The sequence below is a fragment of the Rosa chinensis genome, chromosome 1, assembly GCF_002994745.2.
Source record: "Rosa chinensis cultivar Old Blush chromosome 1, RchiOBHm-V2, whole genome shotgun sequence".
NCBI classification, from domain to species: domain Eukaryota; kingdom Viridiplantae; phylum Streptophyta; class Magnoliopsida; order Rosales; family Rosaceae; genus Rosa; species Rosa chinensis.
The window spans coordinates 34,346,219-34,364,314 of NC_037088.1; the positions used below are offsets into that span (position 1 = coordinate 34,346,219).

The following is an 18,096-nucleotide window of genomic DNA, read 5'->3' on the forward strand; positions in this document are numbered from 1 at the left end:
GTATCATGCAGTTTCTATCTTTTCATTAATCTTAAATTGACTTTTTTATTAAAAAAATAAAAAAATATAATATAAAAAATCAAAAATAGTATATGTAAGGAATAATTCTGACTGATTGAAAAAAAAAACGTAAAGTTTTCAAAACATTTCTAAAAAATTTAAAAAATATGATTTTTTGTTTTTTAAACAATTCGTTAATTCGCAAAATATCCACCAATTAAGTTACTAATGAGCTCTGAGTTAGGTAACGTCAGATCAACGTCATGACAAATTTGATGAGCTAATTCTGTCCTATTGATTCCACATACTTGTCCAGTTCCAGTGTACATCTATCAGCCCAATGTTTACTCTCTATACAATAAATGGTAGTGGCAGAGTTTGCACTCCCGAAGAAAATGTTCACCGCAAAAACAAAAACCAGGAAAGCAAAGCAACAAGGGCACACCAAATTTATACTCATCTGTACTACCACTGCCTCACTCATTGATCTTCCTTCTTTCTTATGAGTGTCTTCTTAAATAAAAAGAAAAAGGATAAAGACAGAAGCTGTTTTAAGTTCATGAGCTCGGTCTCAGAGAAAGCGACTCTGAAGAAGAATCTTGAAAAATATCGAAAGGGTTAGAAGCCGTGAAGCAAAGCTCGCTCTCTCATCTGAACCAGTAATCATGTGCTCTTCCACTAATAATAACATTAGTAGTAGTGGTACTGTATTTCCTTTCCCACCTTATAACTTTCCCTTTTCCTCCTCTTCTTCTCATAACAGCCACCATCCTCTTCTTCCTCAAGAAAATACAATCTGTGGAGGCATTTTTGGCCTACACCATGATCAATTTTCCCTATTAAACAATTGTTTGCTGTCACCCGGACCGGAAAGTACTTTGGTCAACCTCGGAGGAGCTTCATCAAACGCGATCGTACCATCATCTGGAGGCTACCAGCAGCATTATGGTTATGGTAATAATATTACTCATCCCTATTTTGTTTCTAAGGAGGTGAGAGTACCGGTGGTTGCTGTGAAGAAAGACCGGCACAGCAAGATCTTCACTTCTCAGGGGTTGAGGGATCGGAGGGTAAGACTCTCCATCAATGTTGCCCGTGAGTTCTTCGATCTCCAAGACTTGCTAGGGTTTGACAAAGCCAGCAAAACCTTAGAGTGGCTGCTCAGCAATTCCACAAAGGCCATCAAAGACCTAGAAAAGAGCAAGTGCAATAACAGTACTAGTATATCATCTTCTAGTACTTCGGACTGTGATGATGTTTTGGACATAAACAACGAGGCGTCCGATGACAAGAGGAGGAAGATGAAGGAGGCTGCTGCTATAATGGCCAGAGCATCGCGGGCAAAGGCTAGAGCAAGAGCAAGAGAAAGAACAAGAGAGAAGATGTGCAGTACTAGTACGAGGAGCCCTCAGATCTGTAGCCAGTTGAGCTTGTTCAATGAGCTTGAACATGCAGATATGAATAAAGAACCGGGCAGTACACTCCTATCTATTTGTCAAGCTGAATATCATGAATCTGTTGCGCTCAAAAGAGAGCTGAAGGCGCCGTCAGTTTCCAATTATCATGATCGAAGCCTTGAATTGAACCCCAAAAGCACGGAACCTAGTTCAAATTGCTGCAGCCACATTAATATCCAATTTCCGAATGCAATATCTCAAAATTATTGGGACATCAGCGGCACTGTCTTCACATGCCCTAGCATTTGTGCCATTACCACCAACATGAATCTTAATTCTACGGGTATAGAGTGTCAAAGACACACTTCGCCTTTTCCCCCCCTTCTTTTGACATAATCTAGACATATATTTTAATATTTCTGTTAATTAACATGCAGGGTCTTAAATCTATAGCAACATCTGGGAGGCTAGCACAAATCAAGGACTACAATGACCATTTGCAAACCAAACAGATGTAAGCTATATATGTTTATGCTAATGCTTGTACCTCCATTTGAATGCTCATATATATCTTTCAGTCACTCAAGTTGATAAGTCACAAATAAAATGAAAATATATGGTTATTGATGAATAGGAAGAAAGCTGTACTCTTGAAAAATGCTTTTTATTGTTTTTGAAACACTAGTAATGAACTATTTCACTAATGATTTAAATTTAATGCTTCATTTGGATAGACTGATTTCGAAACAAAGACTTTTATTTGTCAACAAGACCAAATTAATGCAAAGAACATTAGACAGAATGTATTTGAAATAACTAGGTGTGATACATTTGAAATATATGGATTTGGAAAAAGAATATATGTAAAGAGTAATCTTCAGACCGGGTATATATAGTTTAATTAAATAACCGGGGTTTAATAAATCCCAGATTTGGAATTACATGATCCAAATGCACCTTGAGAGTTTGAGCAAGGATATATTGTCTAGAAAACTATTAAAATTCATTGGATTTGTAATTTTTGTCAAGATGAGTATATATGAGTAACAAGTGATCAATGAAAACAGAGGTCAATTAGTGTAAGAAGCTAAGTACTTGATTACGAACCTTAAAGCTTTGATGTTTGCAGCTGATGATCAAGGTGGTGATATCCATGACAATACATATAAAGCTGTTCCCTGTTAGATGAAAAATTGATAAATAACATGAATGAGAGCATGAGATTGAAAGTTAGCTACATAATACATGTGTCCGGTAGTAGAGGATCAATGTAATGTATCTTGGGGATTAATATCCTAATTTTAGGGAAGTGAAATATATTTAAAAAAAAAAAAAAACCATCTTCTGGGATTTATTAGGCTTTCCTCTATATTTCCTTTTAGATCTGCATTGCAACTTTTCCAGTTGTAGTTTCTCTGTTTCAAGGGGAGTGATATATTCTAGTATTAATTCATAGAAAGCTCGATCAGGAATTCAAGTTCAGTCGGTCCAGTTTTGGCCATCCAATGTGCATATGGATCTGCAAGACATATATTTTCATGGATACATGAGGAAAATTGATTGTTTATTTTTCAACTTCCTTGTTATGCTACTGTCTTCTAGGAAAAATAGATCACCATATGATTAAGGGGTTCAAGGTTGTCCTAAATAGGAGGCTATGCATTTATTAGAAACTCGATCTTCTCCCTCTGAGCTTAACTACTATATCTTCGGAATGTATAGTGGCGTTTGATTATAATATTGTATACATGTATACATGACTTCTGAGGTTTAATGTGGTGAGGAGCAACATAATTTTAAGGTTTTTTTTTTATATTTTATTTTTTATTTCGACAAGCTGTATGTCTAGTTCTGCAAATAAATTAACTAGTCTTCATTTCCATCTCTTTAGGCAAAAAGTGAAATCATTTTAGTACAAGAAGACTCCTGCTTTCAAGTTATAATCATCCAGCAAAAGAAATAAATATTTTCCATTGCCTAATCAAGTTTCTGCATGGTCCTACTGAACAATCCAATATACTGTTCCAGAAGAATTGCTAGATCATTATTATTTCCTTTCTTTTCTGGTCTGAAAGTTGATTAACAGCTTGATTTCTTTCTCATGCATTTAACAGCATACTCTTTTTAAGTTTAGTAAGTATATGTCAACCACTCTGACTTTCTGTGTGTGTTTTGATATATACCAGAAAAAGAGACTTTGTATCAAGCAAGGAGCCGAAAACTTCTCAAATTGATGACTATATATACATATTGATAATACAAATGATGAACTCAAGGGAAAAAAAAATTCTCAATTTGTATTCTAAGCATAGGCATATGATTATTGAACTTCTGTTTTTGTCAGACTCTTGAGTCGCGGTTGAAATTAAAGATACAGATTAGAAGACTTTGAACTAGTTTTACTACACTTCTGGTTTAGTCACATTCTATGATATCAAGTAGTAGGACTAGGGCGTCTGAACTGCCTTTTAACTGATGACAAAGATAAATTAACATCGAGTGTTTGGTCCTATTTGCCAGCAATAATCTACACAAGTTTAAAATTCTAGATAAATCAATGAAATAGAATCAGGACAATTTACAAATTATTACAACGCAAGTACAATATTCACCTAATATTGTCAATATTGTCAACCAGACTGTAAAAAAAATTAATTATGTTCTTTTAATATGTTTTTTTTATTATCAAAGGATGAATTTCATGTTGTTTTAATTTATACCATTATTAAGAGAAGAGGTTTTGTTTGTCAAAAGTGAAAATTTTGACAGATTTAACCCTGAAAGATTAAAAAACTTTGAGAATAAATTAAATTATAAGGATAAATAGGACAATTATAAAATAGATTTTTATTAAGAAAATTAAAAAGAAATGATTCCACAACCCCTATTTTTCTCTCTGCAATAACTACCAGTGAATCTGTTTATTCTTTAATAATTACCAACTTTTTTTTTTAAACGAAATTTTTTCACACACATACCTCTATGTGATTGCAGACTAGTATTAATTATATTTTTAATTCGGTGAGTGCATTCATATCATTTATAAATACTTTACTGATACATTCACGAAAAACCAAGCTAGTGCCATTTTCCAATTTTTTCTCTCTAAATACGCCCAACTACGGTTTAGGGTGTATCTAAACTCAAATTTTGGAACAAAAACCATACCTGCATCAGTCTGTATACATGTGTAATACTCGAAGTACCAAATTCTTCAAATATTAAATTGGCACAAATTGTTTAAAACCATGTTCAGGTCAGAACCGGCATCAAAGTTTCAAGGTTGCTACTTTGCTTAAGAAGATAACCACAGATATACTGACCATTTTTAGCTCTTTGGCATGTAGGATATCAATAAGTAACAGAATAATTTAAGACTACAAAGAACAGTTCGCATGCGCATGAGTCATAGCTATAGCCTCTAGTACAGTAGTACTGATATGAGGTACAGGAATGGCAAGAGAAAATGAAGAACGAAGTTCAACTTCTGAGTTTAATTAAGAAAAAAGACACCAGTAAGAAACAACAAGACTGCTATCATCATTAGAAATTAGAACAGTAAAAAGCTCTAGCTATATAGTTATTTGGAGACTTTACAGCTGTGGCTGGGAAATTAGTGTATTGTGAGGCTAATGAATCATGAGAACTCAAACTCAGTACAACCCCCTTTGGCATAAAGAAAGACAGAACATGCAGGCCTAAAAATTTTAAGATCTAGAGAAATGAAAGCAGAGTGTGGACATTTACCTGAAAGAGCTTGATGAACAGTGGCCCTAATAATTTGAGAGAGGTAATTTACAGCACACGGTGAAGAAGATGAACAATTCTGTGCAATAGTGGAAGTGATGGCGATCAGTGATAGCTGAAGAACTAGTTTCTTCTTTCTTTCTCTCCCTTTAAAGTTGAACTAGCATGTCTGTAAAAGAGGGTTACTGATATTATATTTAACTGGCAGTTCTGGTAGTAGTTTTGATTCTGGACATGGAGATATGGCTGTGAGTACGATATATATGTATATATATCTCGGAGTGGATGATCTGAAATCTGAACTGATAGCTAGCTCTTTGTAGTGGCATGATATAAATATCCGATCAAAATCTAATATAAAACTGAGCAGGTCGATTGTCGACAGGGAGGACATACGCCAAATCTAATATAATAACCAACAAAATGTACCTCTTTAATTCCCCAATGAAGCTAGTTATGGAGTACGCGACCAATTTTTTAAGTAGCTAGCTTGGCTAATCCACAGCAAGGTCAATTACTGCTTCGATACGTACTTTTTTGTTTTTGTTTTTTTCCCTTCATGAAGTAGCTTGCTGGCTCCTTCATTTTTACCACAAAAGAAGTGAATAAGAAAATATGTACACATTCTCTCCCAACAACAAAAGTCCCGAGACCTCTGGAACCTGATTGCCGACTTTCCAATCCCAATTGCAATTCGTCTTCATCTTGTTTATTCCTTCCCAAATTGAGTTCATACCCAATCAATTCGTCTCTTTCCCTACTGATCGATCCCAGATTTGACCTGGGTAGTTTCCCCAAGCGGTTTGTAAGGTTAGAGTTTGTGGTGTTTGTCCAGCTTTGTCTCTGTTGGTTGATCTCGAATTCGACTTCATAGCGCAGCAACCTGATTTCAAGGATCAATCAGTTCCTCTTTCCTCCGATTCCATACCTGTGATTTCTTTTGGTACCTTTCTTCACCTGTCAACCCCGTGCTTTCCTTTTCCCTCCCTCTCAAGTTTGCTTGTTTTTTACTTTGTTTTTGTTTATTTCTAGTCACCTTGCAGTGCTTTTCTGTTTAAGTGTGTTCTTGTTAATTTCTGTATCTGTTTTGGTCTCAACCTAACAGACTGTTTTAGTTTGACCATTTTCTTCTAATCTGCCTCAATGAGCATCTTGTGCTGGAATTGTCGAGGCTGTTCACGACAGGGCTTTCTTTCTCAACCTACTTTTTTCAGAACTCTTATGGTGTTTGATGTCTTATGTTTAGTAGATACTATGATAGATGAGGATACATCAAAGAACTTGGTTACTAAGTTGCCTTTTTGTAACTATTTTTGTGTTCCTCCGGTTGGGCATTCTGGTGGCCTGTTACTTTTATGGAACTCTGATTATGGTATTTCCATTTTAAGCTCTCATCCTAAGTTTATTCATTGCAAGTTTCAGGATGTGTGTTCGACTACTCCCTGGCTGGTCACTTTTCTTTACATGTTTCCGCATAAACACCAACAGCAGGATCTTTGGAATGAACTTGTTCATCTGCAAGTCCATTCTCAAGAACCTTGGTTTATTATGGGTGATTTTAATTGCATTTTACATCTAAAAGAGAAACGTCGCGGCTCAAATTTTGTTGACCGTTATATCATTCAGTTTAGACCTTTGCTGAATAGACTAGGCATGATCTCTTTATCTTTCTCTGGTAATTTATTTACTTGGAAAAATAAACAACAGCTTAGTACTCGAATTTGTGAACGGTTAGATAGAGTAGTTCCAAATAGTGCGGCCTTTACCTTATTTCGTCTGTCAATTTGCATAACCTACCTATTACTGGGTCCGATCATGGACCTATTTATCCTTCTTTTAACCCTGCTACTACTAGGAAAAGAAAAGCTTTTAAATTAGAAGCCATGTGGCTACAGCACAGTGAGTTTGCACCTATAGTTGATGCTCTTGGCAGAATGCTAGTTCTGGTAATGCTGTTGAAAGTTTGGTTGCTAAGATAAATGCATTTCAAGCTCTTGCTCGGAATTGGAATTTCACTGTTTTTGGTAACTTACATCAATGATTGAGAGATCTGCATACACAATTACAGAATGTTCAATCTTCTTCTACTTTTTCTCATCATACTGTCCAGCAAGAACTTTACTTAACTGATGCCATTGAGAACTTATTCAAAGATGATGAAGTTTTTTGGGCACAAAGAGCAAAAACTAGATGGCTCCAACTAGGTGATAGAAATAATAAATTTTGTCAGACACTATAGCTTGGAAAGGAATACTTGATGCCAGAGATATCATTCTTAAGGGTATGAGATGGATTGTAGGTGATGGTATGTCAATTCTCTTTTGGTCTTTAACTAGGTGTATCCCTTTCCTCTCTATTATTTGGTTCCTGAACAGGATAGGAATAACTTGGATTCAAATGCATGATAGCTAAAATAATGAATAAAGCAAAAAAAAAAGCTTTCAGCAAATACCTCTAAAGATTGTCTTCTGGTGAGAGATGCCGAATAGTACAGAATTGTATGGTAAATACTTAAATGAAGGTGGTTCTGTGTATCAGAATAGAAATTTTCATTAATTGTACATCAAAGCTGCACATACAAAAAGATATTTTGACATTTTCAGGAAACTTACACCAGCTACAGACGAATTTCTTGTGGATCAACGATCAAAACCCATGGAGCAGAATTCTACTTTGGTCTCTCCTTTTCGATAAATTGCAAATTGGTTCTGTTTTGTTTGTGAAACCAACGCATTACCCAAAACAAAAGTTTTTAACTAACACAATGTAGCAGGATTCATGAATTATAATTAATGTAAACACTTTATTTTTGACGTCAACGAAATGTCGTAATTATCTCAATGAGAGTGTTATAATCTCGGTTTTATTAATCTCAAATTAGTTTAACGCAATGATGTAATTAATCTCGATATTTTTTCTGATATGCTATGCTAAATTTTTCAGGTGATGAGATGTAGCTACTTCACCTATATGTATCACCTTTTGTTCCATCTTTAATCGTGTATCATGTGTCCTAGACTGGACCTAGACATTGAACCATTTCATAAACGACTTCTGTTTTTTACGATAACAAAGAAAAACTAAAACGCCTGCAAATAAAAAGCCCCTTGGACAGCCATTCCTAACAGATCTAGATTTATGAATTTTTAGGAACCGCAATACTGATCATCTTCATAGATTCCTCGAGTAGAACAAGGTTACAATTGGGCATCGCCGTGGGCTTCGCTTGATCAAAATCGTTCTCTTTTAGATAGCCAAAACATAACCCTACCTTCAAATATTTTTCCTGAAACTTGAGCCTTTTTCGGTTTTTCTGCTTCTTTTTGTATTATTATTATTATTATTTATTAAAAACACCGCAAAGTCCACCTCATCACTCATGTTTGCAAGACTACAACTTTTATGCCACACCCCATGGTACTCAAGAGAAGTCCGGTGCAAATTATTTTGCCATTATCTCCAGTTAATTTGTTGTCTGAAATTCATATTATAAAGGTACTTCAATGAAAAAGAAATAGAATTATATTGAAGAAGAAATACCTGTCAGATTATTAGATGATTATAATAACAATATCAAGACGTTGCAACAGTGGCGGAACTAGGAGCCGAACCTTGGAGGGGCCGGAAAAAAAAAATACAATAACATTTTTTTTTTTTTTTTTGGTTTGGAACCCAGTCAAGTTAGGAGGCTCATCCCCACGCCTATTTTATTTTGTAGAGAATTTTTTTGTTGTTGACTGACCTTGTAGAGCTTCTTGTAGAAGATGATCTGACGATGGGTATTGGGTAGAAATATATTGACACTATTTTGGCCTTTTCTTTCTACTTTCTATACTAATGACCATTTAATTACTTATACTAATAAAATATAAAAAACTTAGAAAGTATAAATGGTGAGGTTGCATGGGACATTCAAAAGCCACCGTGGGATGGGAATAGCAAAAAGCTAGAAAAGTAAAGCCTAGAAGTAGGAAAACTTAATTAAATAAAGAACAAAACAGATGAGAAGTTTGAAAACTGATAGTTAAAAAATTCGTTGGGCCACAAAGGTACAAATATGTAGACTTCATATATTTAATATATACCTTGTTAAGAAAATGTGAACACGTTGGGGGGGGCCAGGGCCCATACCCGCCCCTATAAGGTTCCGCCATTGCGTTGCAACCGCATCATATCTTCTCCATATAGATAAATGTCACAGTGCCAGAAATCTTTGGACAATCTTCCCCTTGCTCTGTTTGGGACCATTTTTCAGCCAGAATGCAATAGCCAGTTTTGAAGGTTTATTTACAATGTGATTAGCGAATCAAATACATTCTCCCATCAAGTACCAATGATTGTTACTCATTATTCAATTCTGTTCATTATTCATGAGCATTGTTGTCATCATTAACTGGGGGATGCAACCAATCTTCCCTTGCAAAGAACGTCCATTGATTTAAAGATAAAAAAGAGAAGTGAGTCGCCAACTATCTGGCCGGTAAGCACTGCTGCGTATAACAATCAGTAATTTTTAGAAATGAGAGGGTAGGCCAATATCTGGCAAGGACTGGAGCTCAAAGCAAAACGAAACCTTCAAGGTTTGGAGAGAGTTGAGATGCGCAAAGCTGCAAACCACTTGGTGCCATCCATGGTCTTGAGATTCATTCAGTAGATATTGAGAGTAGTGAGAGAGATGGGCAACATTTGCTCCTCCAGAAAGGAATCTACTTCTTCACATTCATGCAAGTTAAAGTCAATTGACAAAAAGACTAAATTCAGCCTAAGCCCTCGAAAATCGAAGCCTTCAACAGATGTTTCTCCTTCAAGGCATAGAAATATCCCACCAAGGAGTAAACTACTCACGGCAGTTACCAAGATGAAAATTTTGCTTAATGGGATGCTGCATGTAAAGTATAGATAACAAATAGAGGATACATTAGCTAGCCAGCTGTGCCAAAGCTTGAATCCCTGGGCTAAGGCTAAGGAGTGCCTCACCAGTACTCGAGCTGCATGTTGTTAACAAAACTGATCAATTTACTATTATGCATGGAAGGGAAAGGATCATATTCTTATCAATGAAGGTGCAAAAATCTCTGGTCCTCGGGTTATTTACTTAGAAAGAGTAGGTGTTTGCTAATTGATTAAGTGTCCATGAAAGAATGAGAAGGGCCACAACCTCTAAGCTGTGTAACACTCGATTAACTTAGAAACTGGAAAAAGGATCTTACAGATAAAGGATGGAGACCGAGTTCTGTTCAGTGAGGATGCAAAACTGGTGATCCTCATGTATCTTTTTCCCATACACAGAACCAAGATTTGGCTCACAAAATTATTGCTCCTGAGATAATATCGAAGTGGCACAACCTTTAAGGTCATTCTTCAATTCCGGATGATATACAAAATGACTTCAAATTTATGAGAGTCCAACAGCTACAAGTATTCTGAGATGCTGCATGTAAAGAATGGAAAATAACAGGATACATGCATTAGCCATTTTTTTTAAAATGCAGGGCCTTAGCCATAACTTTTAATAGATCATTAATTCTTCAATTCCATATCATATACAAAAGTAAACATACCTTTAGCGGCAGCACTGCATATAGTTGTGAACTTGTAAAATCCAGGGAACTGATGTTGCACTGGCAACAAAAACACATAAACATCACTACTAGCTTGACCCTGAAGCAAGACAATCCAAAAGTTGAAGTACACTGAAAATTAATATAGATATCAATGATCGAGTATACTTTATCTGTATACTCAATTTCTCAACCTACTATATAGTTCCACATAGTGTCTGCAGCTTATAATCTTTCAATAGAAAAATTGAAGACATACTAGTGTGGACTTGAGCTCAAACAGTTTTTAGAAAATCAATACATGCCCCAGTTCTTTGTTATGATGAAAAAGATTATGATGCATAGATTTTTTGTAGTAGCTGTTGAAGTTATGCTAGATTATTTAGCTTGAATTATTAGTTTTTGTGGTACTTAATATACCTCGACCTATTATGATTAGTGTGGCAGGTATTAATCAAGTTGTGAGGATTGAAATGAAAGAGCAACTTTAAAACCTTTCTAGAAAGTCTTTGATGAAAGACCAAGTCAGTTCAACTAGAACGAACTGAAGAGAGATCAGAAACAGTAAACCAGAAATTGTGTACTAGAAATGTCTCGAGTGCAAATATGCAATTGTATCGTACCTGACCCAAAATTGGCTCTCATCTCTCTGTGATTTTCATTCTGCTTGGAAACTCTAAATATATTCGTGTTTGTGTGAATGAGTGGAGGAGATAAAGAACAGTCTGCCAGTTCAGATAAGAAGAGAAGAGAAGAGAAGCAGCGCGAAAATAGAAGCAGTAATCAGAAATTGCCTACTAGAGTGAAGAGGTGAGTCAACCTAATAAACTGAGAGAGAATTTGATAATTATGCTTACAACTCAGACATCAAGACATGGCAATATTAGTCCTGCGAGCAATCTAAACCTTGGCCTATCTGTGTCTTAACATATCAAGAAATTTTGCTCACTTTCCATGAAACTGCTGCATATCAGGGTAGAAAGAAGACACATTACCCAGCTTTTCAAAGTATCAATTGACAACAACATATATATTCCCAGTATCAATAGACTGAATTGGGAAGGGCAAAGACCAGAATATATTGGGATGTGCGAGGATACCGCATGAAATGGAAATGGTCTGTTTCTCCTTCATATGGCATGTCTTTGTCAAAACAATTTTCTCAAACCCATCGATAATGAGTTCAAGCAGGACCCTAGAACTGTGGAACCAACAATGAGTTCAATCAATAGGATCTTACTCGCAGATATCTATGCACTTGATGTGAGCAATCTTGGGCCAAGCTTCACCCGTCTCTCTTTGATTTTCGTCGCAGTCAAAATCAAGTGACAAACTTTCAAGAGAGTTGAGTGTTCGGAGACCCTTGTTCAGATTCTGCACTCTCTTTGCATTCAGTTTTTTACAGGACTTGATGTCAAGTGATTTTAACTTTTGACGGGAATCCCCCTTCCGGAATACATTCGAATTCTGGGCAATACGATACCGACACACACACAAGAGATGTGAGAATTTCTGACGCTAATCTCCCGGTAAGATTGGGACACCCTGATACTTCAAGTCGAACAAGATTAGGAAAAACCCCACCTTCATTATAGTCACCTCCAACATAAGACCATTCTTGCCACCCACTCATACTGTAGAATTTTAAAGACTGCAGACATCTGAATGGCTTCCTCACACAAGTACTAGTGTTGCCGTCACCATAATAGAATTCAGAACCTATGGACACCACTCCCCTTAACTTAGAAATAAGAAGCTCTTTGAGGGAAGGTAGCTGTCCCAACGGTGGCAAGGAGATACAATTCGCACAATCAACAAGTTCAAGATAACCAAGAGCAGAGGAAGGATAATATTCTGACTAACCTGGAAACATTTTGCCTCCATAACCTTTAATTGTAAGCCTTTCCAAGTTCAGGTGAGGTTGGAGCTTCTCAAGCACTTCTCTTTCTTCTACAATATTATTGCCTTTTTCACTTAAATCCCTTCCTCTCCAATCCAAAACCAGTTCCTTAAGAAACTTCTTGTTCCTCAGTATGTAGGCCTCCAAACCGCTGCTATGCACCAGCCCTGAGATACAAAGTCTTCCACGCAATTTTTCAAGCTTCTTTAACTCTGCCAAATTCTCCCCAGCATTGTGTTTGTCTAGCACAAACTCTGGTAGCATCTGGAGGTCCTTCAACTTACCCATTTGTGGTGGCATCTTTTTTAACTTTGTCTCTGTAATATCCAGATGGCTCAAGTTGATCAATCTTCCCAAGTTGGCTGGCAGTTCAGTAAGGCCTCGACAGTTTGACAACAACAATACTTGCAAGTTATACAAAGTACAAATTGTATCAGGTAACTTTTTGATGGGAGTCCAAGACAAGTCCAAGTACCTAAGACGTCTCAAGTCGTTAATTGTATCAGGCAATTCCTTGATATTGTACTTATATAAATTGAGCACCCTTAAACATTGTGATTTTGGCAATATATCACATCGTCCTTTGTTCAAGTTCAACAAACAACGTGGTTCTAATAGTAGAAAGGTGCGCAAACATTTATCTTGCTGTAAAGCCTCAAATATCTCTACACTATCAGCTTCATCATGATAATGATATTCTGGCATATCTGAAAAATGACTAGTCTTGCTCAAACTGTTGGGTGAATTACTGCCCTCCCACCTAAAACAAAATTCTACAAATACAAAGCTTGCTAAATCATTGATAAGGTCATGCATGATGAAATATCTATCAGAACTTGATGAAATATCTATCAAAACTTGATGAAAGTTGAAAAAATGATCTTAAGATTAGATCATTGAAGTAGTCTTGTCCGACTTCTTCTGCTATTTTGTTATTTTTTTTATTTTTTTTTATGCTGCAATAGATCTTCAGCCTTCCACAAGCAAACCAACTCTGATTTTCGAAATTCATAGTTCTTGGGACATAGTGAACAATAGGCAAAACAACGCTTGAGATGTAAAGGCAGATCTAGGTAGCTCAACCATAGAGACGGCAGAATGTCACTCTCATCTGGTGAGAACTCCCACATGTCACTGTTCAATATACTTTCCCATTCCTCCACTAACAATTTAGAACATAAGAGACCCCTAAGGCACTTAATAGTCAAAGGAACACCATTGCACTTTTGAACAAATTTGTCTACTGATTTTTTCAAGATGTAAGTGTGTACCAACACCTGCAATTTTTGAAGGCATGTTTTTCGAATAACGACCAGCTATCTTCCTCAGACATTGGCATGAGATGGTGAGCTTCAAGGCTACCCATCATACGTGCAATATTTTCATCACGTGTTGTGACAATGATCTTGATTCCATGTGCTCCAGACTCAAGGGGACGCATTAAGAATTCCAGCTGGTTATAATTCTTCTTCCAGATGTCATCAAGAACAAAGAAGAACCTTTTCCCCCTCAAAGTTGCCTGCAACTTTGATAGAAGCAGATCTAGGTTTGTGCTTTGGCAAGCTTTTGAAGTAAGGGACTCATAAATGTGTTGCGAGATCCTAAAAACATCAAATTCTTTTGAAACGCAAACCCATGCTTGGAGGTGAAAATGTTGCTCGACTCTAACATCGTTGTATAGAAACTGGGCAAGGGTGGTCTTTCCGATCCCACCGATACCCACAATAGGAATCACACCTATTTTATTGCCAGTCTCATCATCTGATAGCAATAACTTAACCAATGTTTCTTTCTCTTCATCTCTTCCAGACACAGACTTTTCTACCAAAGAAGTTGACAGTAGTGTTTGTGATACTCTGTGTCCAGCGGTTACTGCCGAATCCAAGACATCTTTTGTCTGCTTCGGAATGTTGTTTAGTTTTTCAAGAACTTCCTCTACCCTGGAGTATATTAAAACTGAGTCAAAAGCATGAGATGGAGTAGAGATGAGCTCTTGTACCTTACTGCTGCTACTCCCATATTCATCATTGTTCTTTTGCCTCAACACTTCTGTTTTGATCTCCTGCAACAGGTCCTCTGCCTCATAGACAGTCTCTTTAAGCTTATGGAGCCATGGCTTCAGAGTCGTTTGGAATTTCAGCTGCTTCCCCTCGGCATCATCAAGAACAGGGTTAACAGATAACAACTTATCTTCTAATTCCTTCCGGACATCGCTTAGGGGCACACGAACTAGCTTGTCTTGAATCTCTCTAACAATTTTTTGGATGAACTTTGACTCGTGCCTATAAATTGCAATCCTACAAGCTAGCCAGCTATGAGTTTATCAATTTCAAAGAAATAGATATGCGAATAAAATCAACACATTACATGACATGTATATACAGTTGTTAGTAATTACTCAAGGCTTTAGTTATGATCTGAATTTACATACCCGTCAGTTTCATTTTCTAAAACATTTCCTGCTAGATCTGCAACTTCTCTAAGTGCTGCCCGCCATCCATTCAACTTCTCCGAGGATTGATTTTCTTGGTATTTAGGAACCTTTGCAAGAGTTTCTGCATGTTTCCTCAGTTGAGATGGATTAACGTCGTAGAATACCGGTAACACGACATGATTGGAGGTCCTCTTGCGTTCAAGGATCATGACAAGCTCGTCCAGGCACCATTTGGAAGAGGTGTAGTCTTTCGAAAACACAATGACTGAACTTCGTGACTGTCGAATGGCATTCTCAAGCTCTTCCTTGATATTTTTCCCTTTCTCGAGTCTGTCATCCCAGAAAGTTCGAAATCGGGCATTTACAAGGGCCATGTAGAGGTGGTCAGTGAAGTTCTTTCGGGTGTCTTCACCTCTGAAGCTCAGGAACAAGTCATAAGCAAATCCAGAAGGAGAAGTATACATCTAGAAAGGGAGGCCTTGTGACCTCGGAACAGAGCCATGGACGAACCAACAGATCAAAATCTCAGAGTTGAGTGGGAACTGGGTTGTGTAGATAAGATTCCCTATTCACGCCCCTTCCGTCTCTTTTCTCTTTTATGGTCCAGAGTAATAATGCATGGGCCATACAGGCAGCTGGAACGTAAGGAGCTAGGAAGCTCGGTTCTGAAATTTACTATTCTCTGAAATGATGGAAAGCAATAATCGTACTTGCATCAACTCATTAAGTCCTTGCTATAAATAGTCATAGAGATAATCCAAAATCTTAACAATTGGTCTTCATCCTAATCATATGAACCAATCCAAACAAAACTTAACTCTACAAGTTTAATAGAAAGTTTACCATTATTGTTCCCTATTGTAGTATTCTTCACTACATATATGGAAGAAACACAGAGCACACAGGCCAAGCTATAAGTCGGACTGAAATTAACATTGACAATGAACTATAGGAGTCAACATATACACCGAGTCATATATTGAACATGTCTAAAATGCTTGTCAAATGGGCACAATCAACTATATAAATGAACCTATATATTATAATACAATGTCTCAGGAATATGTAAAAATGGAATTATTTGTCTTACAATGCTAGTTAAATGGGTGTAAAGCTTATTTTCGTAATAGCAGATCATCTCATATTTGAGTTTGTGTATAGGATAAGTCAAGGGCCGCTGAAGTCAATGTCTCAATCCCTCAACTTTTGCATTGAGTTCGAGTCGTCTCAAACTGATATGCAGCCCACCCCCTACTTCAAATTCAAAATATTAATATTCAACTGAAGGGTTTTTCTTCTATCATGAAAAAGTGAATAAAATCCATTGAACTCATAACTTTATTAAATCATTAGCAAAGTATGAATAAAAGCTGCAGAGACTCTTCTAAACACAACAAACGTTCATGCAAATGAAGAGCAATCCTAGCAAAATGGTGTGCCACCTTAATGCAACACCTAATTAAGCAAGAAACAACATCAGATAGAATGCAAATATTGAATAAGCAACCTTATCTCATCCAAGGGTGAACCTTCCTTGCTAAAGTCAACCTCAGTCATAACATACTGAGCATCACCTTCAATTAATCTCTAAAGCCATGAATCCCATTTTTAACCATCATATGCATCATCCAAGGTACTGGCATTGCTGTTAGAGGTAAACCTTCACTAAAATTTTTTCTACCTGCTACTATTGACAGTAGATGTTATCCTCTCACAAAATGTAAGGCAAGAGGTTATATCTGTCTAAAAATTATTTCCTTATTACTTTCTGGCTGATTTTGCTTACAATTATAAGGATTCCATAATATTAAAAATAAGGAGAAAGGTGTTATGATCCAGACAATAATGCTTCACATGACTATGAAGAGGGTAATCAAACCTAGAATGCTAATATCTAGTATCTACCTTAATCCTTTTACACAATATAAACTGAAACCTAGATAAAATTTGAGGCTCCATATTCTTCTGTGTTTGCTTTTCCACATAAGTGTGATCTTAACCTTATTAATCACATTATTTCTATTTTAGACAAACATATGGCATTTTATTAGATCCTAAAGCTGGGCAGTATCACATGCAGTACCTATGAAGAAGACATTATCTCATGGTATTGCAAAAAGGTCCCGTAATAGAAACTAGGATAATGCTAACCCTCATCAAAAGTAAAGAAAATTACACAGAAGGATATCATACTACCTTATTCACATATAGGTCAGTAGGGAAATGGATTTCAGATGTGATTTTGTGTGAATGTTACCAAAGATAGGCTTCCCTGAAATGGCCAAAATCCATCTTCGTGATTCAATTGCATGAGGATGAATTTTGGCCACTTTCAGGGTAGCAATTCAATCATGGCAGTTGATAAAGATTCAGATGAGTCTCCCATTTCAGAATCTTCAACATCGCCAACTGAGACTTAATATAGTACTACCTGCATACAAAGGTACTATCATGCTTTAGATCAAAAGATACCATACAGAATGAAAATTAAAATCAAATATTATCCCACCCATAAGCTTATCACATAATCCCTATTGCATAAATCAAACCGATCATAGTAGTGGATAAAAAAAAAAGTGAACCCAATATAGCTAGCTTGAGATCATCAATCATCTTAAACTAGATTTGTGAGCTTAGCTGGTATATCAATTTACTAGTCTTCTAAATTGGTGGATGGTAAGCCTTTGAGCCTTTCTACATATCTAGTGCTCTGCTCTCAGTTAAACTCAATGAAGAATCAGAACTATCCCTAACCCCTAGCCCATCATCTCTTCTCCATCTAATTTTTTTTTTTTTCCTGATCAAAACCCTACAATCACTCCTTTCTCTTCTTCCTCACGATCAAAGTTAGCTTACTTGATATCAAAATCCATCAGAGAATCCTATTCTCCACGGAAAAAAAGAAGAGCCATTGCAATAACAAAAGAAACCTAAACTTGGTGCTTTAAGAATACCTTTGAATATGATCTCCGGTGAGAGATGCCCGAAGAGTGCTGTGATAAAAGGCTGAATGAAGAAGAAAAGTTACAGCCTCTTCTCGACTAAATACAAACATCT

General features: G+C 36.5%; 2 protein-coding genes across 4 annotated transcripts; one reads left to right on the plus strand and one right to left on the minus strand.

The window, feature by feature from the left end:
• The first annotated feature begins 382 nt into the window (after window positions 1-382).
• Window positions 383-3,767, plus strand: LOC112189400 (transcription factor TCP1). Of its 2 annotated transcripts, none has more exons than XR_005806779.1 (2): window positions 383-1,911; window positions 3,584-3,767. XR_005806779.1 is itself a non-coding variant. In XM_024328736.2 (2 exons), the coding sequence occupies exons 1-2, from the start codon at window positions 666-668 to the stop codon at window positions 1,840-1,842; spliced, it is 1,083 nt and encodes a 360-aa protein (XP_024184504.1). In that variant the 5' UTR covers window positions 383-665; the 3' UTR covers window positions 1,843-1,911. The 2 variants fall into 2 exon arrangements, 1 of the variants encoding a protein (XP_024184504.1); XM_024328736.2 differs by lacking the exon at window positions 3,584-3,767 and having other exon boundaries at window positions 383-1,740; window positions 1,835-1,911.
• A 6,062-nt stretch (window positions 3,768-9,829) lies between these two features.
• Window positions 9,830-18,043, minus strand: LOC112186910 (putative disease resistance RPP13-like protein 1). 2 transcript variants are annotated; one of them, XM_040512516.1, is made up of 8 exons: window positions 17,994-18,043; window positions 15,037-17,470; window positions 13,806-14,917; window positions 11,806-12,253; window positions 11,563-11,668; window positions 11,329-11,430; window positions 10,706-10,765; window positions 9,830-10,575 (listed from the first exon to the last, which is right to left on the minus strand). In XM_040512516.1, exons 2-3 carry the CDS (start codon window positions 15,501-15,503, stop codon window positions 13,858-13,860), a joined length of 1,527 nt encoding a protein of 508 aa, XP_040368450.1. In that variant the 5' UTR covers window positions 15,504-17,470; window positions 17,994-18,043; the 3' UTR covers window positions 9,830-10,575; window positions 10,706-10,765; window positions 11,329-11,430; window positions 11,563-11,668; window positions 11,806-12,253; window positions 13,806-13,857. The 2 variants fall into 2 exon arrangements, with proteins under 2 accessions (XP_040368450.1, XP_024181395.1); XM_024325627.2 differs by having other exon boundaries at window positions 11,329-12,256; window positions 13,809-14,917.
• Window positions 18,044-18,096: the final 53 nt, after the last annotated feature.